This window comes from Marmota marmota, unplaced genomic scaffold (genome assembly GCF_001458135.2).
Source record: "Marmota marmota marmota unplaced genomic scaffold, marMar, whole genome shotgun sequence".
Lineage (NCBI taxonomy): Eukaryota > Metazoa > Chordata > Mammalia > Rodentia > Sciuridae > Marmota > Marmota marmota.
Genome location: NW_026000229.1, coordinates 44,185,976 through 44,211,329, shown reverse-complemented (window position 1 = coordinate 44,211,329; position 25,354 = coordinate 44,185,976). Strand labels below are relative to the sequence as shown.

At 39.8% G+C, this 25,354-nt stretch overlaps 1 protein-coding gene across 1 annotated transcript in view; it reads right to left on the bottom strand.

Moving 5' to 3' along the window:
* Positions 1-25,354, bottom strand: part of Ryr3 (ryanodine receptor 3) — a 356,005-nt gene that overhangs the window by 129,546 nt on the left and 201,105 nt on the right. The window contains exons 39-43 of the mRNA XM_015480130.2: positions 15,584-15,857; positions 13,896-14,010; positions 12,253-12,382; positions 11,012-11,115; positions 3,858-3,993 (exon numbers count right to left, since the gene is read on the bottom strand). Of these exons, the coding sequence (XP_015335616.2) occupies positions 3,858-3,993; positions 11,012-11,115; positions 12,253-12,382; positions 13,896-14,010; positions 15,584-15,857 (759 nt within the window). The remainder of the gene's footprint in view (positions 1-3,857; positions 3,994-11,011; positions 11,116-12,252; positions 12,383-13,895; positions 14,011-15,583; positions 15,858-25,354) is intronic.

Genomic DNA, 25,354 nt, shown 5'->3' with positions numbered 1-25,354 from the left:
AAAAAAAAAAAAAAAAAAAAAAGAACCGAGGCTAGGAAAAGTTTACTAACTTGCTTAAATTCTCACAGCTAGTGAGTGATAGAGCCAATTTTGATCCTCTATTCTCCTGTCCAAACTCTACTGTGTTACTGTGATTGAGTCACTCTTCTTCCTCCTGTAGGTATTAAAAATATATACGTTTTTATACTCTGCATATCTGTCTTTTTCATGCTCTCCCCTGTGACAATAAACTCTCAACCATTTTAACTATAAATGGTCTACAAATCTATTCAGTATCCATCTGTTGACTGATTGATCTCTATCCTAACAACTAAATTAGGGAAGCCTCTATTTGAGTATTGTCACTGTAAAATCAATATGATCTGACAGAAACTCAGTTTACTGTGCTTCATCCCAAACCACATTCTCCTTATTTATTTTCTTCCTACCCTCAAATCTCTAAGCTAGAATGTGAACTTTGCTACTTTTCTCTCAGCACACCAAGCTTGACATCTCATCATTATCACCATCCAGCCCTATGAATCTTGTCTATACTTTCTTTTGGATATCATCTCCTGGAGTCTATTCCTACCCTCACTGTTATAATTTGTTACAACCTGAGCACAGAAGCTGTCAGTGGTACCCATAAGTCTCTCTTTTGTTAAAAAGGTTTCCCAGTTCTCAACATAGCAGATCAATACTAAACTTTTTCAGCTTTGCATTTATGTCCCCCCTGCAATTATAGTCATCTAGCTACATTTTAAGTCCCGACTTTGACCACTGCCATCCACATAGCCACCCTCTGGACTAACAAACCACTGTTTCCTGAGAACAGTATGCTTTAGCCTTCAGGCCACTGAACGTGCTGCTGTCTGATTAGATAAACTCTCTGTATCTGGAAACTTGATCTTTCAAAGCTCACCTCTAACTCAGCTCCTCCATAAAGACTTGTCCAATCTTTTCAACAGGATATGAGTTTCCCCTCTTGAAGCTTTTCAGTTCTCCTTGACTTACTTCACTTTTTATTTTATTTTTTTTATTTTTATTTATTTTTTAAGGGTAATGAAGTAATGAGTGCTAATTTGATAGCACTCATGTTCTTTTCTTTTTTTTTTATTGGTTATTCAAAACATTACAAAGCTCATGACATATCATCTTCCATACATTTGATTCAAGTGGGTTATGAACTCCCATTTTTTACCCCAAATACAAGTTGCAGAATCACATTGGTTACACATCCACATTTTTACATAATACCATATTAATGACTGTTGTATTCTGCTACCTTTCCTATCCCCTACTATCCCCCCTCCCCTTCCCTCTCATCTTCCCTCTCTACCCCATCTGGAGATGGTAGAGATGGGAGAGAACTTACTTCACTTTTTAAAAACAGTGATCTCTGTCAATGAACACTTCCCTCAAAATACTATAAATTCTTTGAAAGCAGAACCTGAATTCCTTTGCCAAAACCAAATAAGGTCTTTATGTTTTAGAGGTACATTAAACATTAAATTAAAATGCATATATCTGCCCACTGATGGGCCAATTTGTAAGAGCTTATTGCATTCTAAAACTGTACTATAGAGACTATGTTAAAAAGATATAAAACAACCTGAAAGTAAAGGGGGCAGATAAAACATTTGGTGTAGAGTTGAGTTCCATATGGTTGTACCCAACTAGCAAAAGCAAGTGCTGGAATTTGGGCAATACAGATGGGGTATAGCTAGTGGTTTCATTTACCTTCAAACTCATATCCACATTTCCACTAAATAAAACTCTTGACATGACTGTGAAGAATGCCTAGTTGAATAGATTCGTCTTGTTCTGGTTTGTCTGCCATACAGTCTATTTACATAATTTAGTGAGATGTATGAATTCTTAATATTCATTTCACACACTCAAAAAGTGTCTCTATACTGTTATAACTGTGTCAATTCTGAAATGATTATTTGGATAGGAAGTGGAACAGATTATTAGAGAATATTCTAGAACTGCCCTGAAGAGAACAAAGCAATTTAGCAAAGATGTGATCAATATGGGAAGCTACAGTGAAGAACATGTAGAGAGAAGCAGGAGGCAGTTGATAAGGAACCTGGCTGAGAGTCCAGGGGAACAAAACAAAGGCATCTCAAAGGTTGTAATCCAGTCAGGACAGGGGAAGCCCCAGGAAAATGGAAATCATTCAAATTAAGAAGCAGTATGGTGTTTTAAAGTCCTTTAAACAGCACACTGCAGGGACACAGCCACATTAATGTTTATAGCAACACAATTCACAATAGCTAAACTGTGGAACCAACCTAGATGCCCTTCAGTAGATAAATAGATAAAAAAATGTGGTATATATACACAATGGAATTTTACTCAGCAACAAAAGAGAATAAAATCATGGCATTTGCAGGTAAATGGGTGGAGTTGGGGAATATAACACTAAATAAAGTTAGCCAACCCCCCAAAACTAAATGCCGAATGTTTTCCTTGATATAAGGAATCTGATTTATAGTGGGGTAGGGACGGGGAGCATGGGAGGATTGGACAAACTCTAGATAGGGCAGAGGGGTGGGAGCAGGAGGGAGGGGGCATGGGGTTAGAAATGATGGTGGAATGTGATGAACATCATTATTCAAAGTACATGTGTGAAGACATGAATTGGTGTGAATATACTTTGAACATAACCAGAGATATGAAAAATTTGTGCTTTATATGTATAATATGAATTACAATGCATTCTGTCATATAAAAAATAAAAAAAGAAGCAGCATGGTGGTAGAGAGGTATATACAAGAGAGTAAGCAGGTGGGATGGGAGTGGATACAATGATCACATCATGCCAATATATTTTGAGATAAATTCTTAGAACAACTGGCATGATTTTCTACTAGCTGCAATCCCCCTTTGAGAGCACTTAACCAGGCCAGAAGGATTCATTAGCCTGGAACCCGAAACAGAGAAGGGACAAGGACTATAACAAATGCAAATATGAGTGAATTATTAGTATAACAATATCCTGATAGATGAGGTTCCTTTTCAAGAAACTAGTCTGCTCATTTTATATAATATTCAGCACATTATTCTGCTTCAACTAAAGAATTTTGGTAGTGCTGGAATTCACTGCAAATAGAAAGTGATTTCTACTGAGAAGAATACTATTTAGGGTGGTGAAAAATTTTGTTTTACCTTTTACACTTATTTAGTTATTTTTAATTTTTTTCATTGGCCTGTCCACCCACCCTTCCATCCATCTGTCCATCCACACATCCAATATTCTAGGGATCTGGAGAATCATGTGTATTTAGCTCTCTGAAATAGTTGAGACGATTTATTAATAAATGCCTCTCATTTGCTGATAGTGTAAGAAGTAGAGAGAGGTGACAAGTCCAAGCCCAGGCACGGTTTCTTGCTGGACCTGGACTATAGCTCAGGACTCTGTCTCTGGATTTACTCTTGATCCTTGTCTGGCTTGATTCTCCCAGAGAATCTTGGAAACACGATCCTTCAAAGATCATCTCTAGGGTTGGGGTTGTGGCTCAGTGACAGAGTGCTTGCCTCACACATGTGAGGGTTCGATACTCAGCATCACATAAAAATAAACAAACAAAATAAAAGTATACATGTATAAAAAAGAGATCATCTCTATCATCAGCTCCTCCATAAACATGTGTCTTTATCTTTTCAACAGGATATGAGCTTCTCCCTTGAAGCTTTTCAGTTCTGACTTACTCCACTTTTTAAAAACAGCGATCTCTGTCCATGTTGCCAAGCCCCTGTACAACCTCTCATATTTATCAACAGGAAGCAATGAAAACGACCCCTTTTTTCCTTATACGTATGTGTGATTTTGCCAGTCTGGGTATAAAAGGGACAGAAAATATGGGACTTACTGTTCACGAAGACGGCAAACCTCAGGAAGGAGAGATAGCGCTCCCCTTCAATGGGGTTCCAGCCAACGTCAGGGTATCCTTTGGCCACAAGCATGGGGCAGCTCTGTAGGCCACAGCCTGCCAAGTAGGTCACCACCTGCCAAGAACAGTACAAAAGTAAATGTCCATGAACACCCGTTATGCTACTATATTAAAAAAAAAAAAAGGTAACAGCAAAGACTTAGTGTTGGTGAGGAAATAGAGAGCCCTTGGGCACCGTTGGTGGGAATGTAAAGTGGTGGAGCTACTATGGAAAACAGTATGGTGATTCCTCAAAAAATTGAAAATAGAATTATCATGTGATCCAGTAATTCCACTTCAGGGTATATACCCCAAAGAATTAAAAGCAGGGTCTCAGAGCTCTGTATTCAAAACAGCATATTTGCTGTAGCCAAAATGTAGAAGCAACCTGAGTGATTATTGAGGGATGAATGGATAAGCAAAATGTGATATATACATGCAATGCAGTACTATTCAGCCTTAAGATGGAAGGAAATGCTGATACACGCTACAACAGAGGTTAAACTTGAGGACATATGCTAAGTGAAATAAGCCAGTCATAAAAAAGACAAATACTACACGCATCTGCTTATATGAGGTAGTTAGAGTAGTCAGAACCATAAAGACAGAAAGTAGAATGGCCATTGCCAGGGGCTATGGGAAGAAGGAATAGGGAGTTAGTGCTAAATGGGTAGTTTCAATTTTATAATGTAGAAAAAATTACGGAGATGGATAGTAGCTATGGTTGCATATAAAAGAGTTTAATGCCACTGAACTGGTCACTTAAAATAGTTAAGATAGTAAAATTTGTATTATATGTATTTTCACTACAATAAAAAATTGGGAAAAACTCCATGCATATATATTTAAGGCAAAAAAAAATGTGCCCAAGTTTTTATGAGATAGCTATGAGGCCTGTACTTCTGGGAACTAAAAGGTCTTTCATTCTCTAGAAGCTAGAGAGCACCCAAGATTTTTAAAGTAAATAATTCAGTAGGTTTGTAAGAAGAACCTTTAATCCACTTGTTTCCAAATAATCAATAAGATTGATTATAACTGTTATGTCAGTTCCTAGGTTTTTTTTTTTGTTGTTGTTGTTGTTCATGCAATGGGGAATTGCCATTTAAAAATAAGCCTAAATAATGTGCATATTGAAATGTAAGAGAAGAGCCCTTTGAAGAACCTAGTCTGGCCTCATTCGTTTGGCTGTGGTATTGCAAGGTCAACATGCTCGACCACTGAATAATGGGTGGGCCCTATGTAGTCAGGGGTCCTGACCAAAGCTCTGTATCAATAGTAGCTATCCAGAGTCACATGCCAAGAGAAAAAAGCCCAGTAAAAACCAGAATTTGAGTATTCTCTTTGCTTCCAGATTACCTGACAAATATCACAAAATCTCAGCCTAAATTCTTATAGAGATTATAGATTCTGTCTTCTTTCCAGCAGGTGTCAGGCAAGAAGCTTGGCAAATGAGCTTTGTTTAAAATGCAGTTGGGGCTGGGATTGTGGCTCAGAGGGAGAGCACTTGCTTAGCATGCGTGAGGCACTAGGTTCGATCCTCAGCCCCACCAAAAAAAAATATTAAAAAAAAATAAAATAAAATGCAGTTGTTATTCTAATTTTATCTTTGATATTTTATACACATGGATAAAAAAGGAGAGTTCATCCTCAAAATTAGAAAAGGTGTCTTTTTCTTTCTCTCTCTCTTCTTGTGGTGGAGATGGAATCTAGGGCCTCATGCACACCAGGCAAGTGCTTTCCCACTGAGCTGCACCTCCAGTCTAGTCATTCTCAGATTTTAATATGTAGGGCCTGGTACACAGGAAGTATTCAATAAGTGTTTGTGAAATTAACTATGTTTGCTGATGTTATATTTGCTATATTTGCATTATTTTGTGAGTATAATAACTCAAAGGCAAAACTCTAAGAATCTTTCATTACATTTTTCCCTCTGAAAACAGTGAAGATACTATTCTGTTTCCAGCTCAGATTTTATTTTATCTTAAAAAATGCCAAAGAAATGTCCATAGGAGCCAGTCCTGAATTTTCAGGACTACAGGTGCAGAACCTTTTACTGGCAGGAAAATAAAGCGTGTCTATGTCTGTTCATACATTGGGGTAGGGTTGGTGTTCAATCCTAATAGACCTAATTTTTCTTGTGATCAATGGGAAGGAGAAACTCCAGGGTTTTCCAGTCCTTTCCTTCATACCAACCTGCATAATTTTCCAACATTAGAACAAATACAAGTCGGTGGGGCTGTGCTGAGCCAACCTAACCACTTACACAGGGAGCAGCAGACCTCATCCTTCTGTTCAGATGTCCTACCTGCCCATCATCCCTACATTGCCCTCTTCTGGCTTCCTCGCCTCTGCTCATCACATCTTACATCCTCCATGGGAGGCTCAGCATCTTTGTTGAGCAGTATCGTTTTAAAAGATGAACAGAGACTGAAGTGGGTATGAAATTCAAATCCTTGTGTTACGGCATTGTTATAGGAGACCCGTTAGCTGCTTTTCACAAAACACTTAAGTTTTTTTTTTTTTAATTTAAAAAAATTTTTTAAAATTACCCTTTAAATGTATGAATACTAGCATTTGACTAAAGTCTATTCCACTAGAAATAGAGACCACGAGTAGACACAGTATTGAGGGAACAACTATTATACACAAAACCAATGGCACAGTGTTTGCATCTTGGGGTGTATGTATGGGGGTAGGCAGTGTCCCTTTGGCACAAGCTGTGGGACCTAGAGGAGCAACTTCTAAAAATTTCCTCTGATCATTTTCACTTATTCCTCTTGCAGCCAGGAGAGCTTACTACAATCAACCCTAAGTGATAAGGACTGGAACTGTTCATAACAGAATTTTCAAAAGTAGGGTGATACCATTATGCCATCAAAATGGAAGGAAATGCTGACATATTGATAAAAATCATATTTGACAAACTCAGTAAACCTATTCTTTTTCTGACTTTTATTAGGGACTCAATTAGATCAAATAGCAATGTTTACTGAATCTGACAAAATAATAAAAATGCTTTTGCTTACATTTTTTTGTGCCCCAAACTATTATCATTTTGTTATGGTTTGGATGTGAGCTATCCCCCCAAAGCTCATGTATGAGATAATTCAAGAATGTTTAGAGGAGAAATGATTGGGTTACGAGAGCCTTAACCCAATCAGTGAATTAATCCCCCTGAAGGGAGTAACTGAGTGGTGACTGAAGGTAGGTAGGGTGTGGCTGGAGGGTCCTTGGGATGTGCCTTTGGGGTATATATTTGATGAGTTGAGCTTAATCTCTCTCTCTGCTTTCTGGTCATCATCTGAGCTGCTTCCCTACATCACACTCTTCTGCCATGATGTTCAGACTCACCTTGTGCCCCGAGGAATGGAATTGGCTGTTTATGGACTGAGACCTTGATAAGCGTGAGCCCTCAAATAAACTTTAACTCCCCTAAAATTGTTCTGGTCTGGTCTTTTACTCACAGCAGCGAACAAGCTGCCTAAAATACATTTAAGCAACATCTCTTTGATATTGCCAAGACCCTAAAGAACAAAACTCAAAGACAAACCCCTCTATTACAGGCTAAACTATGCCCCCATCCCCCAATTTATATGCTGAAGTCCTAATTTCCTGTACTTCAGAATATTACTGCATTCGGAGATGAGGGCTTTGAAGAGATGATTATGTTAGGGTGGTGTCCTTATGTGAAAGGGAATCTTGGGCATACAAAACCTCATCAGGAATGCTTACACGCAGAGCAAAGGCTTATGAGGATGTAGGGAAGCTGGCCATCTGCAAACCAAGGAAAGAGGCCTCAGAAGAAACAATTTGCTAACACCCTGTTGTTGGATTTCTAGCCTCCAGAAATCTGAGACACTAAATTTCTAATGTTGAAGCCACCCAGTCCGTGGCACTTTATCATGGCTGCCTTGGAAAACTAGTATAGCCTCATATCACAACAGAAGTTTCTCTTCGGAGAAGTAAGATGCAGAAATACAGGCATTTTGTCTGCCTGGTTTAGGGTGGGCCCTCAGTAATTATTAGTTAACTGCATTTGAAATGGAATTTTCTAAGGCAAACACTTTAGGAAATTACAGGTGGGTAATTTTCATCTTATCCTAATAGATGGAACATGGTTCTGCAGCCTGGATGGGGATTCCCTGCCAAGGCTGAACCAATAGGACCTTCATGAGCGGCAATGACATTATCTACATCACCTGTGTGGCTATCTCAGCCAGATAAAGGCCACCTGCTGTGGTAATCATTTAATCAAGAGACACCTACTTCCTCTTACTCCTCAACCTGTCTTGTCTGAGCCTCTTCACTTTCACTGTTTAGAAGAAAAAAATATATATATGTGGATATATATATTTTTTGCTCAGCTTCTCAGACACATTTTCTGGGCTTTCCTCATCCTCTTCACCTGTTCGTGTTTTTTTCATAGGTGTCTTCCTTACAAACTAGTGGTCCTTAGAGCTCAGGCCCACCTGTGTTTCTCTTCTTATTCCAGGCTGGCCGCTGAAGGGATCTCATCTACTCATGGGGCCCCAGTTGCCACCCATGCGCTCTATCCGCAGCTTAGAGAGGACTCCTGAGCTTTAGTAGTATGTAGTCAACTTCCCACTGGACATCGCCATCTGGGAGAGCCTCAGGGAACTTCACACATGTTACAACCAAAAGCCAACGAACTCATCCCTGCCTCTTCAAATCTGCTCCACCTCCTATTTTCCTTAGAGGAACAACTGGCCGGCTCGGTCTGATCAATGGCCACTGTTTGTCCTCTTAAAAGTCCCATGGACTCAAGCCCTTCTCATGTCTACCATGTCAAGATTAGCTGAAGCCAGCACCATCTTGTTCTTAGATGACTGCAGTGTCTCTTAACCTTTCTCCTTGCCTGAAATCTTGTTTCCGTTGTAGTCAGTTCTTACTCAAATCAGATTGTGCTGCCTTGCTGCCCTGCCTGGAACCCTCCAGCGATTTCCATTGCTTTGGTTCTCTAGTGAGGCCCTATGACATGACAGGGACCACTAACTCTAAGACACTCAGAACATTATCTCATCTCTTTGCCTCCGTATCCTTGCCCATAACTGGGGTGATAATAAAAAGGTTTGTTCTGAGGGTCACGTGAGTTAATTATGGGGAGGACTGAGAGTGTGCCCAGCACAGAGTGGCTCTGCTTGGGCGGAATCCTACCGTTGACAAAGCCCAATTCCTTATGCTCTGCCTATTTCTTGCCATGCTCTCAGGCACTCTGTGCTTCAGTCATACTCTGATTCTCCAGTGTACGGTGCTCTCCTTGCAGAGCCCCAATACTCCTGGACACTTTCCCCAAAATGTGGCTAACAGGCCTGTCCTTATCCCTTGGTCATCACTTTTTCTGAGTAACCTTCCTGACCTCCTGGTCAGGATGAGATGCTCTTCTCCCTCAGGCTCTTGAACCCACTATACCGTAGATGATGACCTTTCACTGTCCAGCCTCCTTCTTGCCCCCCACTAGGTTGCTCTCCTTCACACTTAGAAAGTACAATGTCAAACAATAATAAATGCTGGATAGGATGTGGAGGAGAGGGGACACTTTTATACTGTTGGTGGGATTGTAAATTAGTACAACCACTATGAAAATGAGTAGGCATGGCTGATATGAGAGTTCTAATAATAATAAATGTAGGGGGAGAATAGAGGTATTTTGGACTAAACAGAGGCGGAGTGAAGGGAGCAGGGGGTAGGTTTGTGCATATATGATTATATGACCTGTATAACTCTACATCATGTACAACCAAATGAATGAGAAGTTATACTCCATTTACGTATGATGTGTCTAAATGCTTTCTACTGTCATATATAACTAATTAGAATAAAAACATATTTTAAAAAAAGTAAAAAACAAAGACTAGGCATGGAAGTACCATATGACTCAGCTATAAAACTCCTCAGTATGTATCCAAAAATATTAAGTCATCATACTATAATGATACATGCATACCCATGTTTATAGCAGCACTATTCATAATTGCCAAACTATGAAACCAACTAGGTGTCCATCAATGGATGAATGGATAAAGAAAATGTGGGATATAAACATAATAGAGTATATATTCATCCATAAAGAAAAGTGAAATCATATTGTTTGCAGGAAAATGGATGGAACTTGAGACCATTATGTTAAGTGAAATAAGCCAAACTCAGAATGTCAAGGGTCATATGATTTTTCTCCTATGTGGAAGCTAAAGAGGAAAAAGAAAAAGAAAGGTGGGGGACAGAGATCTCACGAAAATCAAAGAGTTCAGTAGAAGAAAGGGACCAGGAGATGTGATGAGGGGAGGGACGGGGGGGAAGTGCTGGGAGTGACATTGGCCAAGTTGTATTGTTATATTGTGTGCATGTATAAATATGTAACAACAGATCATTATGGACAACTACACTGCACCAATAAAAAAATGTGCAAAGAAACAAAGTTCAGTGTCATTCTTTTTTTAAATAATTTGTGTGTGTGTGTGTGTGTGTGTGTTGCTGGGGATTGAACCCATGACCTTGTGCATGTGAGGCAAGCACTCTATCAACTGAGCTATATCCTTAGCCCTCAGTGTCATTCTTGCCAGCCATCTAGTCAAGGACAGTTCCATGAGAGGGATGGATAGAGATGTAGGGGTCAGTCCCCAGTCACCACCACGAGGAACTCCATTCACAATCTCAATAGAGGGCAACTCAGTTTTTCTGTTCTGTACTCAGAAAAAAACATTGATTATGCAACTTTTTGTCAGGTCACTTCTTTCTTTTATATGTTAACTTATGAATTAGATGCCCAAGAACTTTGTCAGGAGGCATAGGGATCTGGTGATGCTCCACATAGACCAGTGAGGCTGGGCTGCCACATGCAAAGAACATAAATGCCCACATTCGTGTCTATGAAGCTGGCCTCACTGCCCACAGGAGATCCTCTGGTCCTAATTACTGTGCTCCTGCCATATACTCATATTCTACCGCATGTTTGCAGCAAGTACACTAAGATAAGAGGCTCTGATGGAAACGCTGACTTTGGCCTGCTTTTTCTCCACTTGGCTGGCCCTATAGATAGAAGAGAATGACACACTGCTTCCCCAAGGGCCAGTTACCTTCTCGAGGTCTGGTTCCTCCAAGCCCAGTGCTAACTCGTTGTTGTCCATCACGGAGGAGGCTGCTACATCCAGTGGGGTGGACCCCCTCATCGATGGGGAGGCTGAGGAAGGAGAGAAGGAACAGAAATGGACAGGCAAAAAAGGCCACCCAGCTCAGAGCTGTGATTACAGTGCATACCAGCAGGCAGCAGAGGGCAGCAAATACACTGAAACCTGGTCCACATCCCTGTTTCCACAGGGCAGTCTGCACAATTTAAGAGTAGCTGTTTGTTATCCTCTATCCCCACAGTCTCATTACAGATTATGAGTACAGATTACTAGAAAATCAGTCCACAGGATCAGCGGGGGCAACATGTTCTCAAGAGCCTTTCTGATACAAAATTTTGTAGGGTCGCCCGTTTGGTGATCACTCAAAAGACTCAGCTAGCACTTGACCAACTAAACCCAAATGATTTGGACATGATTTTGGAGCTGCCACTTAAGAGTTTAAAAATAACCTCAAAACAGCATTATTTCATCTAGCTCCACTAGGTTACCAATGCTGTCTTCGAGTTTTCTTAAGTTTGCTTGGCTCTTAGATTAAACTTTAGAAAAACTCCTATTAGGTGGCATTTAAAAAAAAAGGTTGGTAGCCTGAGGTTGCATTTGGTAAATAGAGGAAACATATTTCAGATTTCCAGTGCATGTATTTGTGTATTATACAGAGCCATTTGATTTCCATCCAGAACAGTGAGCTAAGCATATGTATTGAGCTGCTTTTCTAGTGGTAGTGATGGACTCATACTGTTTATCCACAGTGGCTCTTGGCCAGTCTTCCTTGCTGCTAAGGGATGTGCTTGCTGGTTGGCTGATAGGATAGGCATGAACCCTGCAGCCAACCTGCCAAGAAGGGATTAGATCCATGACCTTGGTCTTATTATCCCTGCTTCCTGGTCAGCTGTGTGGGCTAGGAGGAGTGTACCCAGAATATGTCAATTTCAGGCACCATTTCAAAACCCATGGGCCACTGGTCCCAAGAGAGAAGTGTGACTATGCAAACACAACTCTGTCACCCATGCTGACATCTCTACTTAGGTTGCAGAGTACAGGCATCTTTTTATGCACTTCTCATTAGAACAGGCAGGGTCTCCTTTTGCATTTAAAGAAGCGAGAGGCTTCTTTCCCTTATCTCCTAATTGGTCAGTAGGGGGAGCACAACTTCTAGATCTGAATGGGAAGTTATAACATGACTTACATACCTAGGCCCACGCTGCTGTTCTCTAGCAGGTAACTTAGATGCTCAAACATGGCCTTCTGATTTTGCCGGCTAATTCGACAGAAATAGCAAAGGAAGCGGCAGCAGCTAGCAACCATCTTTGGGAAAGCAATCTGTAGGGAGGAGTAGGAAGTGTCAGAGAAAAGGGACTATTATGGGGCCTTTCTGAAAAGTCTGACCTCAAAGGGTCTGGGGATGAAGCCTTGCAAACTGTGCAGAGTTTGGAAAATGAAATTTCTTTTTTCCTTCCCCTCTCCCCAAAACTTATTCATAGAAGGGACAGAGTATGGAGGACTCCAAAGAAGAGGCTTCTAAAAATATTGAGAGCTAACTATAGTTCCTGAAATATATTTCCTCCCAAGGAATATAGACTTTAAATGAGAGTTCTGGTTTCCCTGGGTGTCACATGAGATTGCATGACCCTGCACCAGACTACTGACTGTTATTTCCAGTCAGGGAAGGAGTGAACAAGACTTATGGGGAATATCAGAAAGGCAGATGGATAATCAGAGAAACACAGAGCTCACCAGTATATTAAAACCTGTGTCTCCCAGGTCAAACCTAGTCCTACAATTCTGACAGCCCGAAGAACATTGCTCTGTCTGTGAGCCTTCTCTCAATTACTTTTGTCCTTGATAATTGCTCTCCTGTGGGCTCCTATAATCGGATTCATACAATTTAGCACAGAGATGCCATCTTATATTACTGTTGATTGTGCTTGGCTTTCCTGCTTAACAAAGTAATTAGCATCTCTATGCCAGGCCACATCTTATTTTTGATCCTACAGTGCTCAATAAATGATGTCAGTGTTAACTTTTCTCAGGATCCTAGAAAAACCTTGATTTCCCCTTTAGAATCATGGAGAATATTCTAAGAACCTACAGCTACCTGCTCTTGAGGCAGTCAGACGTGTGCCCAGGGATCTCCTGGATAGATTTAACTTTCCCAAGAGATCAGAAGAAAACCAGTGAGAAGGAATGCAAGCTTGGTTCTGATCTTCCTTCACATCTTCCCTGCCAATATTCATGAAGCTGCCCTGGAAAGCATTTAGTCCCAGGACTTTGGCACTTGACAATCTTCAACATTGAAACCGTATCCCATTTGCTGCCTTCAGAAGCCATCTAACTCTAAGGGGGACCTCAGCATCCTGAAATAAGTACCCAGTTATGCCCTTTCCCTTGCCAACAGGAGCTCCCCTGGCCTTACTGGGGAGCTGCCAAGAAGCCTGGCTGATAGAGGAAACGTGAACACTCCTGAAGGAACACTGCCAGAGTCATTATAGAGTTCTGTTCCCCTGAACAGCAGCCTACTCCTGACTCCGAGCAAAGCACACTGGATTCCTGAGTGGGGCCCAGAGCTATTCCACCTCAGAAGGGCTTCAGAATACAGAAAGTAAATTTAGCAGCTGAATGGCCCAGTGGGATGAGTGAGAAGAGCACCCAGCTTCAAGAACTGGAGCTCTGCCACAGCTGGACTCCCGCAGTGCTGTCCCATTGCTTGATTCTTTCCCATGAAAGTGTGCACATCCCTTCCTCTCCCCAGGGAGAGTAACTGAGACAGCGGACTCCAGCCTTGTGCCACTGCCCCAAGAGTTAAGTTCTGGCTAAGCCCTCTGTGTACCATTACCTGTGATTTCTCTGTACCCAGCACATTCACCATCACCTCCATCACTGTCTCGTGCATGCCCAGGACTCTCATGAGGTTGGGATGCTGGTAAAACACCTTGTTATTCATTATGTCCCTAGGAATAACAATAAGAGAGAGACTGCTTATTAGAATCTCAATAAGAGAGAGACTGTTTATTTCTAAGTTCTGAAAATTTAGGGATGAGCACACACACACATCAGGGTGAAGTAATGTAAAAGTGACAGGTTGAAAGAATAAGAAGGCACCAGGTCAACTGGAATATATGTGGAATATCTTTCTAAGTGGATAGGAATATTTTTATGTTCCTTACTTCTAAGTGTTTGCTTTTTCTTTTGGAAATGCTTCTTTCTAATGACATTTAAACAGTTGTCCCTTGGTATTTTTGCTTATAATAGTTTTGGAGACAGTCCAAATCACTGGCTCTCTCTTCCTCTACTTACTCAGGGTTTTCTGCTTTTTTTCCCTGTATCTCTCTCTGTACTTTAGTGTCTTAATGATGGGGCTATACTTTTTTTCCCCCTAATTTTTAGTTGTAGATGTACACAATACCTTTATTTTATTTATTTATATGTGGTGCTGAGGCTTGAACCCAGTGCCTCACGTGTGCTAGGCAAGTGCTCTACCAATGAGCTACAACCCCAGCTATGGGCTGTACTTTCTTAAAGCTATCTAATGTGAGGTACCATGAAATTTGTGAACAGCAATTTAAAAAAAATGAATGACATGAACATAGAAGAACAATTATGTCTTTAAGTCATTTAATATAAATTCACATAATGAAGCTGCAGGAAAATAAAATTTTTGAAATGCAGCAAAGGCTTGTTAACTGGCCATTCCTCTTGCTGGGTGATTATTTTGTGCCCATCCTGCCGACTCTTCTGAGGGTTGCCTGAGACACCAACCACAACCACCTGTTTTTATTGCTGCCATGTCTGCTGCAAAGGCTGGGGAGGGACTGATTCTGCAGCTTTTTTCTTTCCCATAAAAGTCTCTTTATTTCTGTTCTTAAATTCCTGTTTGAAAGTGCACATGCATCTACCTACCCCTCCCCACCAAGGATGCTCAAAATCCCTTTCCTGGACCTTGGTGATGCTCCTGTGGTGGGATGTAATGTTGACTTTGATTTTAAACAAAATTGTGGACTTATCAGTGATCCTTTTTGGGCCTTGTTTTTTCATCTGCAAACTGGAAGTGCTACATTGCATAATTATGATAATAACTACGTGGTTTCTAAGATGGAGCCATCAGCTCTTGTTAGCAGAAAAGGTGTCTCAGAGAATTAACCAAAATGATTCTGTAGGTGAGAAGTGAGAGAATATAGAAGGGTCAAGTGGCAACTGTTCAGAGGTGAGCCTCAGAAGATATCTAGTTAAAAGCTCAAATGCTCCTGTTGTTTCTGTCTCAGGGGAATACACTGTTCCTTCCCCCAGATTTTTTTGTAGCCTTCTTGGAGCTACTTTCATGAGATTCAAACTATGGAACTGCTTTTCTCCAAGACTCCTCAACATTGTGTTCACCAATGTCCGTTTGCCATGAGTAGCAGGTACCTGGTCTCTCAGGTTACAAACTGATGATTTAGGAAGACACAATCCCGTGAGAGACTGAAGGCTCACTCCTGCCACTTGAAGCACTCCTGAGAGAACTGCATGTGACTGTGCATGACCTACCCCAGCCCATTGATCATGAGCAGCTCCTCCTCCTTGCCCATCCTGACGCTGAGGAGGGACCGAATCTGGCCCAGGGCGGCCAGCAGGTTGATGGTGTCGCTCACGGAGGCCTGGCTGATGGTGTATGTCTTTCGCAGGGCCTGCAGCAGCTCCCCAATGCTGTCGTACTGCCTCCGGAGGAGGTTGAACATCATCCTCACCAGCTCTGCGTCCTGAATCTGGTTTTCCTGGGCCCAGCAGATCATTGTCTGCGAGACTAGCTCCTTCAGTGTTGCTGGAAGGAGAAGAGGAGGAACCTCTGCTGTGGCTGTCATGGCTCAGAGAGCTGGGTGTCACAGCCACCACAACAATTAGACGCATCGCCTGGTGGTTAAAGTTAAAAATATTCTTGTTTTGTGGATGGGGAAAAACATGCACAGAGGTAAAGCATATCATCAAAGGATAAATATGCCACCCATACTACAAAAAAAGAATATACAATGGTAAACTGAGGGTACTAAATATTCTATTTTGATGAAACAATGTTTGAATTGATGCTGGAAACAGAATAGTAAATAAGACTCCGTCCTTGCCTCCTGGGAGCTCTGACACCAGTTCTTTACATTTTAATCTATAATCAAACGAAATCTTTATTTTGTAATACAAAACAGTAAGTACTACAATGGAGGTACTTCTAAGTGCCACAGGACACAACAGTGAGTGACTGACTCCAGGTGGGTGAAGAGAAACATGGGCCAGTGGTTACTTCCTTAAAGTAAAACAAACTGAGCACCAGAATTTCTCCCCATGGGTACCATCTCCAAGTAGCATAGAGATAACCATATACCATGATAGGATTAAGCAAAACCACTGATTCAAGAATCGTAAAGGATATTTGAGATGATGTAAACATAATGATACACTAGGTGACAGTGAGGAGTGGACTGGGAACACTGTCAGGCCTAAACACTTGGCCCTGCACTCCTGACCATCCGTCCACAGAACAGATCTGCTTGGCCCAGCTCTGGCAGGAGTCAGCTGCCACCCCATTATGAACTATTTACATAAGCATTGAGATAGAGAAACCTTGATGACTTTGAATTCAGAATTCATCAGAGTTCATGCTGGTTATGTAGAAATGCTACCAATTGTACAAAAGTAAAGGAAAGGTCACTGAATGACAGCCAGCCCTGGGCCTTTAGAGGTTGGACTAAGTGGCCCCTGAGAATGGCTGGCATCGCAACTGAAGACGAGCAGAGGGGAGAAGTAGATCTTCACAGGACATAGGAAGGGGTTCCTGTCGGAGCTCCTGGTGAGGCAGAGCTCACCCTTCCATGCTATATGCACTTCCAGGGCATGCCATGACAGAGGCGAGAAGCACTGCTCGTAAATCACAATCAAAACCAAATCCAGCACTGCCTATCATGTTCCTCCAAGGAATGGATGGTACTCATGTCCTGAACTTAAAACCAAGTGACAAAACCAGAGCCGAGGAGATGATGAAGGCCACTGAGTCCATTAGTGAAGGAATGAGGACTAAATGTGGATCGTGCCCTTGCCTGCCGTCTCTTAACAGTCGAGCTTTCTACTCCAGATCACTCTATATGGCAGATGTCTGCTCTACATACAGTCTTGGCTCATCATAAGGGTATAAAAATAGAACTCAGTTACCAAAGCTCTAAAAGACATCTAGATGTAAAGGATTAATTTAACTCACTGCTGAGTCTATCAACCCTGTGGGTGTTTTAGGTTCAGAAGGAAGACACAAGCTGTAAAACTTGAAAAAGGACACCCAAGTCAGAGTGAGACACAGCCAACAGATGTTCTTAAGAGATCTTGCTAGGCAAGGACTGCTGACAATATCTGTCAGCTTAGATAATATCTGTACCCTCTGGGGAAGTTATTTATGGGCTAGATTGGGCTCCTCTCAGGAAACTTGTTCCCGCAGATGTAAAAGTTCCTGTTTCTCCTTGTTAATACTCACAGTAAGAATGAAAGCAAGACAGAAACAAGACACTCTTGTGCCCAAAGTAAATTTCTCTAGTGCCGTCCATACGTTGGCATGAAAGAATCATGGTTCTCACCACAAATGGCCAAATCCTCCACAGAGAATGCCCGTGTCATCACAGTCTGCCACATGGGAGAGGCAATGATGGGATCAGATAGAACTGTTAATCAGCTCGAGGGCCATCTTCTTTTCAACAGGGAGTTTTACAGAGTTATAATTGAACTGAGTAAATATTAGCTCTCCTTTGACTCAGCTTTCAGATTAATTCAGGATTTGGGTGAGCTCTTAGCCTCACACCAAATCAAATCCAAATCAACATTTATGGCCTAGAGAACAGAATCTAATCTCCTGCCTCTTCTTAGTTCAGGCTCACTTTGGCAGTAAGTATAAGTGAATGGGATATATCAATGCATCTGTGCAACCAAGTTAACACAGTTCTCAACACACAGTTTAAAAAATATGGCCCCCAGGTCCTACCAGAAAAGAAGAAAACAAAATTCATCATTGTGTGTGACTTATAGGTAGATGTATTCAGTGGAATGCATGACATTTGAGGCCACTTATGCTGGACAGGTTTTCAAGGTCCAGTAAGTGAGGGAAACAATTAACTATAAGAAAACTGAGGGAGAGAGACATCCTCAGGAGTCCTGAAAAGCATAGATATTTTGTGGCCTGACACATGCTACAAACATGGCACCCACAAGCAAACCTGGGGAGAATCAATGAATTCTAAAGGTCTAAGCACTTTGGGGACTGAGGAAATGGAGCTTTTTAATTTCTTTTTGCAGGGTGGGGATGGGACCTAAAGCCTAACAGACCAGGCAGGTGTTTGACCACTGAGTTACAACTCCAGCCTCAAATGGAGTTTTCTACCTCTATTAGCGATGCTGTTCAATATTTTTGAGATTTTAATTAGCTCCCATGCACCCGCACAGCTGCCAACATGTACCAGAGTTAAGAAGTTAAAAAGAATATGTTTTCTAGAATGTGTTAAGCTCCCCATGTATCTGTACACATGAGGATTAAAATAATTAATGCCCATAACTATGTTTGGCATGTACTGTGGGCTTAATAAAGGTAAACTATTACTACCATCAATACGAGTAGTTACAGAGTATAATCTGCAGACTCAGGGGATTCAGGACCCTTTAGGCAGTTTGCAAGGTCAAATGTATTTTCATAATAATTCAAGTTTGCTATTTGCCCTTTTAATTGTGTTGACATTTGCAGTAATGGTACAAAAGCAATGGTGGGTAACACTGCTGGGGCCTTAGTGTGTGTGAATCAAGTTAGTAGGAATCAGCTGTATTCTTTATTGCCACATTCCTGGGAAGATGCCCTGTTTCACACAAGGATGTCCTGAATAAAGCAGTAAAAACACTAGTTTTATTAATAGGACTTTGAGTTTGCATCTTTTTACCATCCTGTGTAACAGAATGGTAAGTATACATAAAGCACTTATGCTGGATACCAACGTTCAGTGGTATTTCTTGAAGAAAAGTGCTTGTGTGATTAAGTTGCTAAACTAGCAACTGGTGAGGCAGTGCTCACCCTGCATGCCTTATGCTAAACTAGCCCCGGATTTCACAGAGTGCCATTTTTAATTAAAATAATGACAAACAGTGGTTGATCAGACTTGGATAACTGACGTTTTCTTAAAAATGAAAAAAGTAAGCTTTTAACTTTAAATGACAGTATTTGCTACCGACAATATTTGTTACCAATAATGAAATTTGAGCTTTCAAGTGAAAACTAAAATTTTGGAAAATGTTTATCTGCCACTGTGAGCTTTGACAGCTTCTCAATACGTAGACTTTCCTGATTAAATTGTTGATGCTAATAAATGTGCTTTTTCAATATATTATAATAAAACATGTCAACATCTGGAAGCTCTACATTATGCAGTGAACTAATAATTTCCATCATCCATGGCCAATGTGTGATGTTACAAAAGTATTCATTGGTAAGAAGAGCCAGTCAATGTGCAAGAAAAGCCAAGGGATTTTTATCCATTGTTCAAAAATTAACACAGCTTCAGATTTCACATGCCAACTAACTTTTGAGAATCCACTACTTAATTTTGATATATTGCCAGAAAAAATATCCACAACTGCATGACAAGGTTATGAAAAGACTCTTTTTCCAATTATTTGAGGTCAATTTTTTTTTAAATTTTTTTTTTTCAATTTTCTTATTCTTTGACTAACTGTAAAATCCACCTGAGTTCTATTAACTCAGACTTTAAAGAGACATTAAAACCATGTCACTTCTATTTTTTTTGCTTTGAAATATTTGTCATAAATGTTATATGACACATAAAGAAGTTTTAAAAATTATCTTTAGTGAACAAATATTAGACAATTTTCCCAAGTTTGATTTCTAATTCAGTAAACATTGATAGGTATAACTCACATAAACCAAAGCTTTTCAGGATCCTCACAATTTTAGTGTCAAGAGCTCCCAAGACTAATAAATTTGAGAACCACTGATGGATGCACAGGGTATGTGTTGAGATGAGGCCACAACTGGAAGGCAAAGCTGTCCTACTCCTTTAGGCTGCACGGTTCTCATCAAATAGCTGAGACCTGAACTTGGAAAGTGGCAGCTCAGGTGGCTTTCTTCCCATGTTTGTTTCTGGATAGGAGGAGGATTAAAGGTGAGTGCAGAAGAGTAAGACCCTTCACATTGAGAAATAAAGTGGGGATTAAAGAATCATTATTTTTGAAAATTGAATCCTTGCAGTCAAGGGCTCTGGCTATTATTCATTCGGCACTAAAGTGCTCCCTGCTAGCCTGAAGGGCTCCAAATGCTTTCCTCTTCCTTAATTTGGGCTTAAGATCACCATCTTCAGAGACAGGAGGGAATCAGGCCTGTGTGATGCTGAGGCTTCGGGGCTTTCTCCTCTGCTCTGCAGCTAGTGTGGGACACATGGAGAAAAAGTAGGTTGCAGAAGGAGATGGACACCTTAATTCTCTGTCCCCAACATCAGCTACATTTCGGCAATGACTCTATGCTCATTAACACTGGAAACTAGGGCTGTCAACCACAGAGGCTTTGCCCTGGAGTCAATGTATATCTAGGAATCAGAACATACTTCATCTTCAAGTTTTCTGCCTGTCCTCACCCGAATAGCTCAATTACCTCCAGGTGTGTCACTTCTATATGAGCTTTCTCATCAAGCAGTATTTTCTGGGTATCTGTTAAGTGCCCAAGGTTGTCAAGTACTCTATGTGAAACTACTCTAATAAGACATAATTATTACCCACAGAAGCCTAGTTAAGGAAGTGAAATCACACCTATGAGGCATAAAATTAAGTGTCAAATGATGGGTAAAACCGTGTTGTCCACAACCTTTAGAAAATAATTCAATTTATAAGAGGGTACAACTTTTGTAGTAAAACATACATTGGAATGAAATTTGAGAAGATAAATAATAAGATCTTCCTTCCTTTTCTTCCAAAGGATCCTTTATTTAAAGTTCTTCATTATTTCTATATAGGTCCCCATTATGTGGAGATAAAGAACTGGGATGCAGCACCCCTACCATGAAGCCAACGGGGCCTTCCAAGTGGTATGTGAAATAATCTGATGGAAAGGTATTACTCTTTGCAGTCGTTATGTTGGAGTCTTTTCATAACCTTGTCATTCTTTCCTTTAAGAGAGGATTCACACATGTAGTTCCTGTATTGTTTTTATTTTTTTTCTTGTATTAAGGGAAAATGCTGGCATTTTAAATAGGATTTTTAAATGGAAAAGGAGTCACTTATTGGGGTACCTTTGAATCTTTCTTCTAACCAAAGGGAGAGAGATATCAGAACAGCACCAACTAAATACTCATTTCATTTCTGTTGCTTTTCCAAGTTCATCTTTAGAAAAGCTGCCCTTTAATGACAAAACCACCCACTTTCGTATTCACAAGAAGCAGGATGCGTGAAGTGGGATAGCCTTGCCAGAAATAAGATAAGGGTGAGGTGGAGAGGGCAAATCTACTGCTGGCCACATGTATGGCCCTGCCTCTCACATATACAGGTCCATGTGACCCCACCTGGAACCTCCACCATATGTACTGAGGATACTTTGGCAGAACTGGGACAATTCCAGAATTTTCATACTCATGGAGTGGCATTTCAAAAAGATCCTTTTGGGGGACAACTGGTCATGGAAAACCACCGGACTCTCCTCTCCTCCCTCTAATCTGGCTACTTGCAGGACTGGCTAGGAAAGAAATGTCTGGCTGAGAATTCTAAGGGGCAGGGGTGGGAGAGACCAAGTTTGCAGCCTTAAACAGAGACCAGGAAAGTTGGGGTCCACAGGTGACCTCGTGGACTAAGAATTTGCTCCTCCACCACAAGATGGAACCCAGGGGAGATCCTAGGGTGTAGCCTTCCAACATGGACTGGCAATTGCTGGGTTCTGGAGGTGCATTGATTTAGAATCTCCAGACCAGATGGCATCTAGTGATGAGCCTGGAGCCTACCTAAACCTAAATCCTGCCTTCACAAGTTCCCCCTACTTGATTACCTCTCTCACTCTAGCAACCTTGCTCTGAAGGTGGACCAAGCATCATTTTCCAGACAACCCCACTTAACTGCTGAGAAGGGAAGCTGAGCATATTTTGAACTGCAATGGAAACAATTCTTTAAATTTTGAGATCTTTTTTTCTTTTTCCTTTTCTTAGCTTATATATGTGACCTTAATGGTTCATGGACACGTATATATACTCATATTTGTTTCTTATTTCTACCACTTTGAAATCAGTTGTTTTTCATGGATCAGTTTTTTAAGGACTAGGAAGTTTGATTAGTATATTTCAGTTTTCTTTTGTATTCTTTGATTTTTTAATTTTTTAAATGCTTATATATTTTTCTCTCACTTATATATTTCCCTCAAATCTTTCTATTTTCTTCTGCTAATAGCCAATCTCTTGTTCTCTTTCACTCTTCCTTTTTTATTTCTGTCCTCTTTTTCCTTCATTATTCTCACATCCTACATCACTTCTATTCTCTCCCTGTCCACCATTTGAAATTGTTAAACCATTTGCAAACTTACTGTTTTTATTATAGGCAATAACTTATCATTTCTGTTTTTTTGTGACGACATCGTAGATGTCATAGCAGGAACTATTTGGTTTAATGCTGTATATTGTTTGCATTGGTTGTTGTTATTATTTTTCTCCCCTTAAATGGTAAGGTATTGAAAACCTTCAGGGACTCTGTAAGTCTACAGTGAAGAAACAAGGAAACAAATCACCCCAAACAATCCAAGTTATTTCAATAACAGAATCCATCACCACCCAGTGGAAGAAATGTCTGAGAATGTGCTATGTTAGAATGCACATAGTTAAACTGATCCATGAGGTAAAGGATAAATTAGGAGTGATATCAGAGAGAAAATACAGGATATAAAAGAGCACATAGAATAGTCAAAGGAGAAACTAATTCAAATAAAAACCAGAAATAAATCAAAATGACAGGGGACAAAAATAATATCTCAATAATAACATTGGATGTAAATGGCCTAAACTCAAACAAAAGTCAAAGACTGGCAGATTGGATTAAAAAACAAGACCCAACAACATGCTGTCTCCAAGAGACTCACCTCATAGGCAAACTGAAGGTGAAAAATGGGAAAAAAAACCATATTACTCACATGGATCACATAAACAAGAAGGGGTTTCTATCCTCATATCAGATAAAGTGAACTTCAAGCCAAAGTTTATCAGAAGGGATAAAGAAGGACATTCATACTGCTTAAGGGAGTTATACATCAACAAGACTTAACGATTGTAAATATTTATGCCGCAAACAATGGAGCATCTATGTACATCAAGAAATCCTTCTTGATTTCAGGAATCAAATGGACCACAATAAAATAACACTGGATGACTTTAACCCACCTCTCTCGCCACTGAATAGATCTTCCAAACCAAAACTAAGAAGCTATAGAACTAAAAATAAAATTAATAATTTAGACTTAACAGACATATGTAGAATAATTCATCCATCAATGTCTGAATACACTTTCTTCTCAGCAGCACATGGATACTTCTCTAAAATATACCATATTTTAGGCCACAAAGCAACTCACAGCAAATTAAAAAAAATAGAGATAACATCTTGCATTCTATTAGACAATAATGGAATGAAACTAGAAACCAATGGTAAGATAAAAAATAGAAGCTATTCTAACATCTGAAGACTAAATAATATGCTATTGAATGACTGATGGATAGCAGAAGAAATCAGGGATGAAATAAAAAAAATACTTAACAGTAAATGAGAATAGCAATACAACATATCAAAATCTCTAGGAAGACACTAAGAAGGCAGTGCTAAGAGGAAAGTTCATTGCATTGAGCTCACTCATTAAAGGAATTAGAAATTCAACAAGTAATGTAACACTACATCTCAAAGCCCTACAAAAAGAACAAATGAACACCAAAAGCATTAGAAAACAGGAAATAATAAAAATCAGAGCTGAAATCAATGAAATTGAAACAAAAGAAACAATCTAAAAAATTGACAAAGCAAAAAGTTGGTTCTTTGAATAAATAAATAAGATTTATCAACCCTTGGAGGAGGGGGAGAAAAGTCACATTACTAAAATATGTGAAGAAGAAGAAATCGCACAACAGATACTACTGAAATACAGATGATAATCAGAAACAATTATGAAAATTTCCACTCTAGTAATATAGAAAATCTTTAAGATGTTGACAAATTTCTAGAGACATATGACCTACCAAAATTGAATCAGAAGGACATATATTTAAACAGATCAATTTCAAGCAAAGAAATTGAAACACCATCAAAAGTCTACTAAGAAAGAAAAATCCAGGACCAGATGGATTCTCTGCCAAGTTCTATCAGACCTTCAAAGAACTAACACCAATCCTCCCTTCCAAACTCATTCTATGAAGCAAATATCACTCTGATATCAAAACAAAGACAAAGACACATCAAGGAAAGAAAATTTCAGACCCATATCCCCGATGAACACATATGCAAAAATTCTTAATAGAATTCTGGCAAATCACATACAAAAACATGTTAAGAAAATAGTGTATGTTTTGAACAACTAATAAAAAAAAAAAGAAAATAGTGTATCATAATCAAATGGGGTTCATTCCAGGGATGCAAGGTTGGTTCAACATATGGGAATCAATAAATGTAATTTATTACATCAATAGACCTAAAGACAAGAATCACACGATTATCTAAATAGATACAGAAAAATTATTTGACAAAATACAGTATCCATTCATGTGAAAACACTAGAAAAACTTTGGATAATCAGAACATACCTCAACATTGTAAAAGCTATATATATACTAAACGCAAGGTCGACATCATTTTAAATGGAGAAAAATTGTAAGCATTCTTTCTAAAAGTGGAACAAAACAGGGATGCCCTCTTTCACTACTTCTATTTAACACAGTCCTAAAAACTCTAAGCAGAGCAATTAGACAGATGAAAGAAATTAAAGTGATATGAATAGGAAAAGAAGAAATCAAACTGCCCAATTTTCTGACATGATTCTATATTTAGAAGACCCAAAAAAACTTCACTAGAAAACTTCTAGAACTCATATATGAATTAGTAAAAGCAGAATATAAAATTAATACCCAACAATCAATTGTATTCCTATACATCAATGATGAATCAACTGAAAAAAAAATCAGGAAAACTATCCCATTCACAATAGCATAAAAAAAAATTGGGGAATCAAACTAACAAAAGAGGTGAGAGACATTTATAATAAAAATTACAGAACACTAAAGAAAG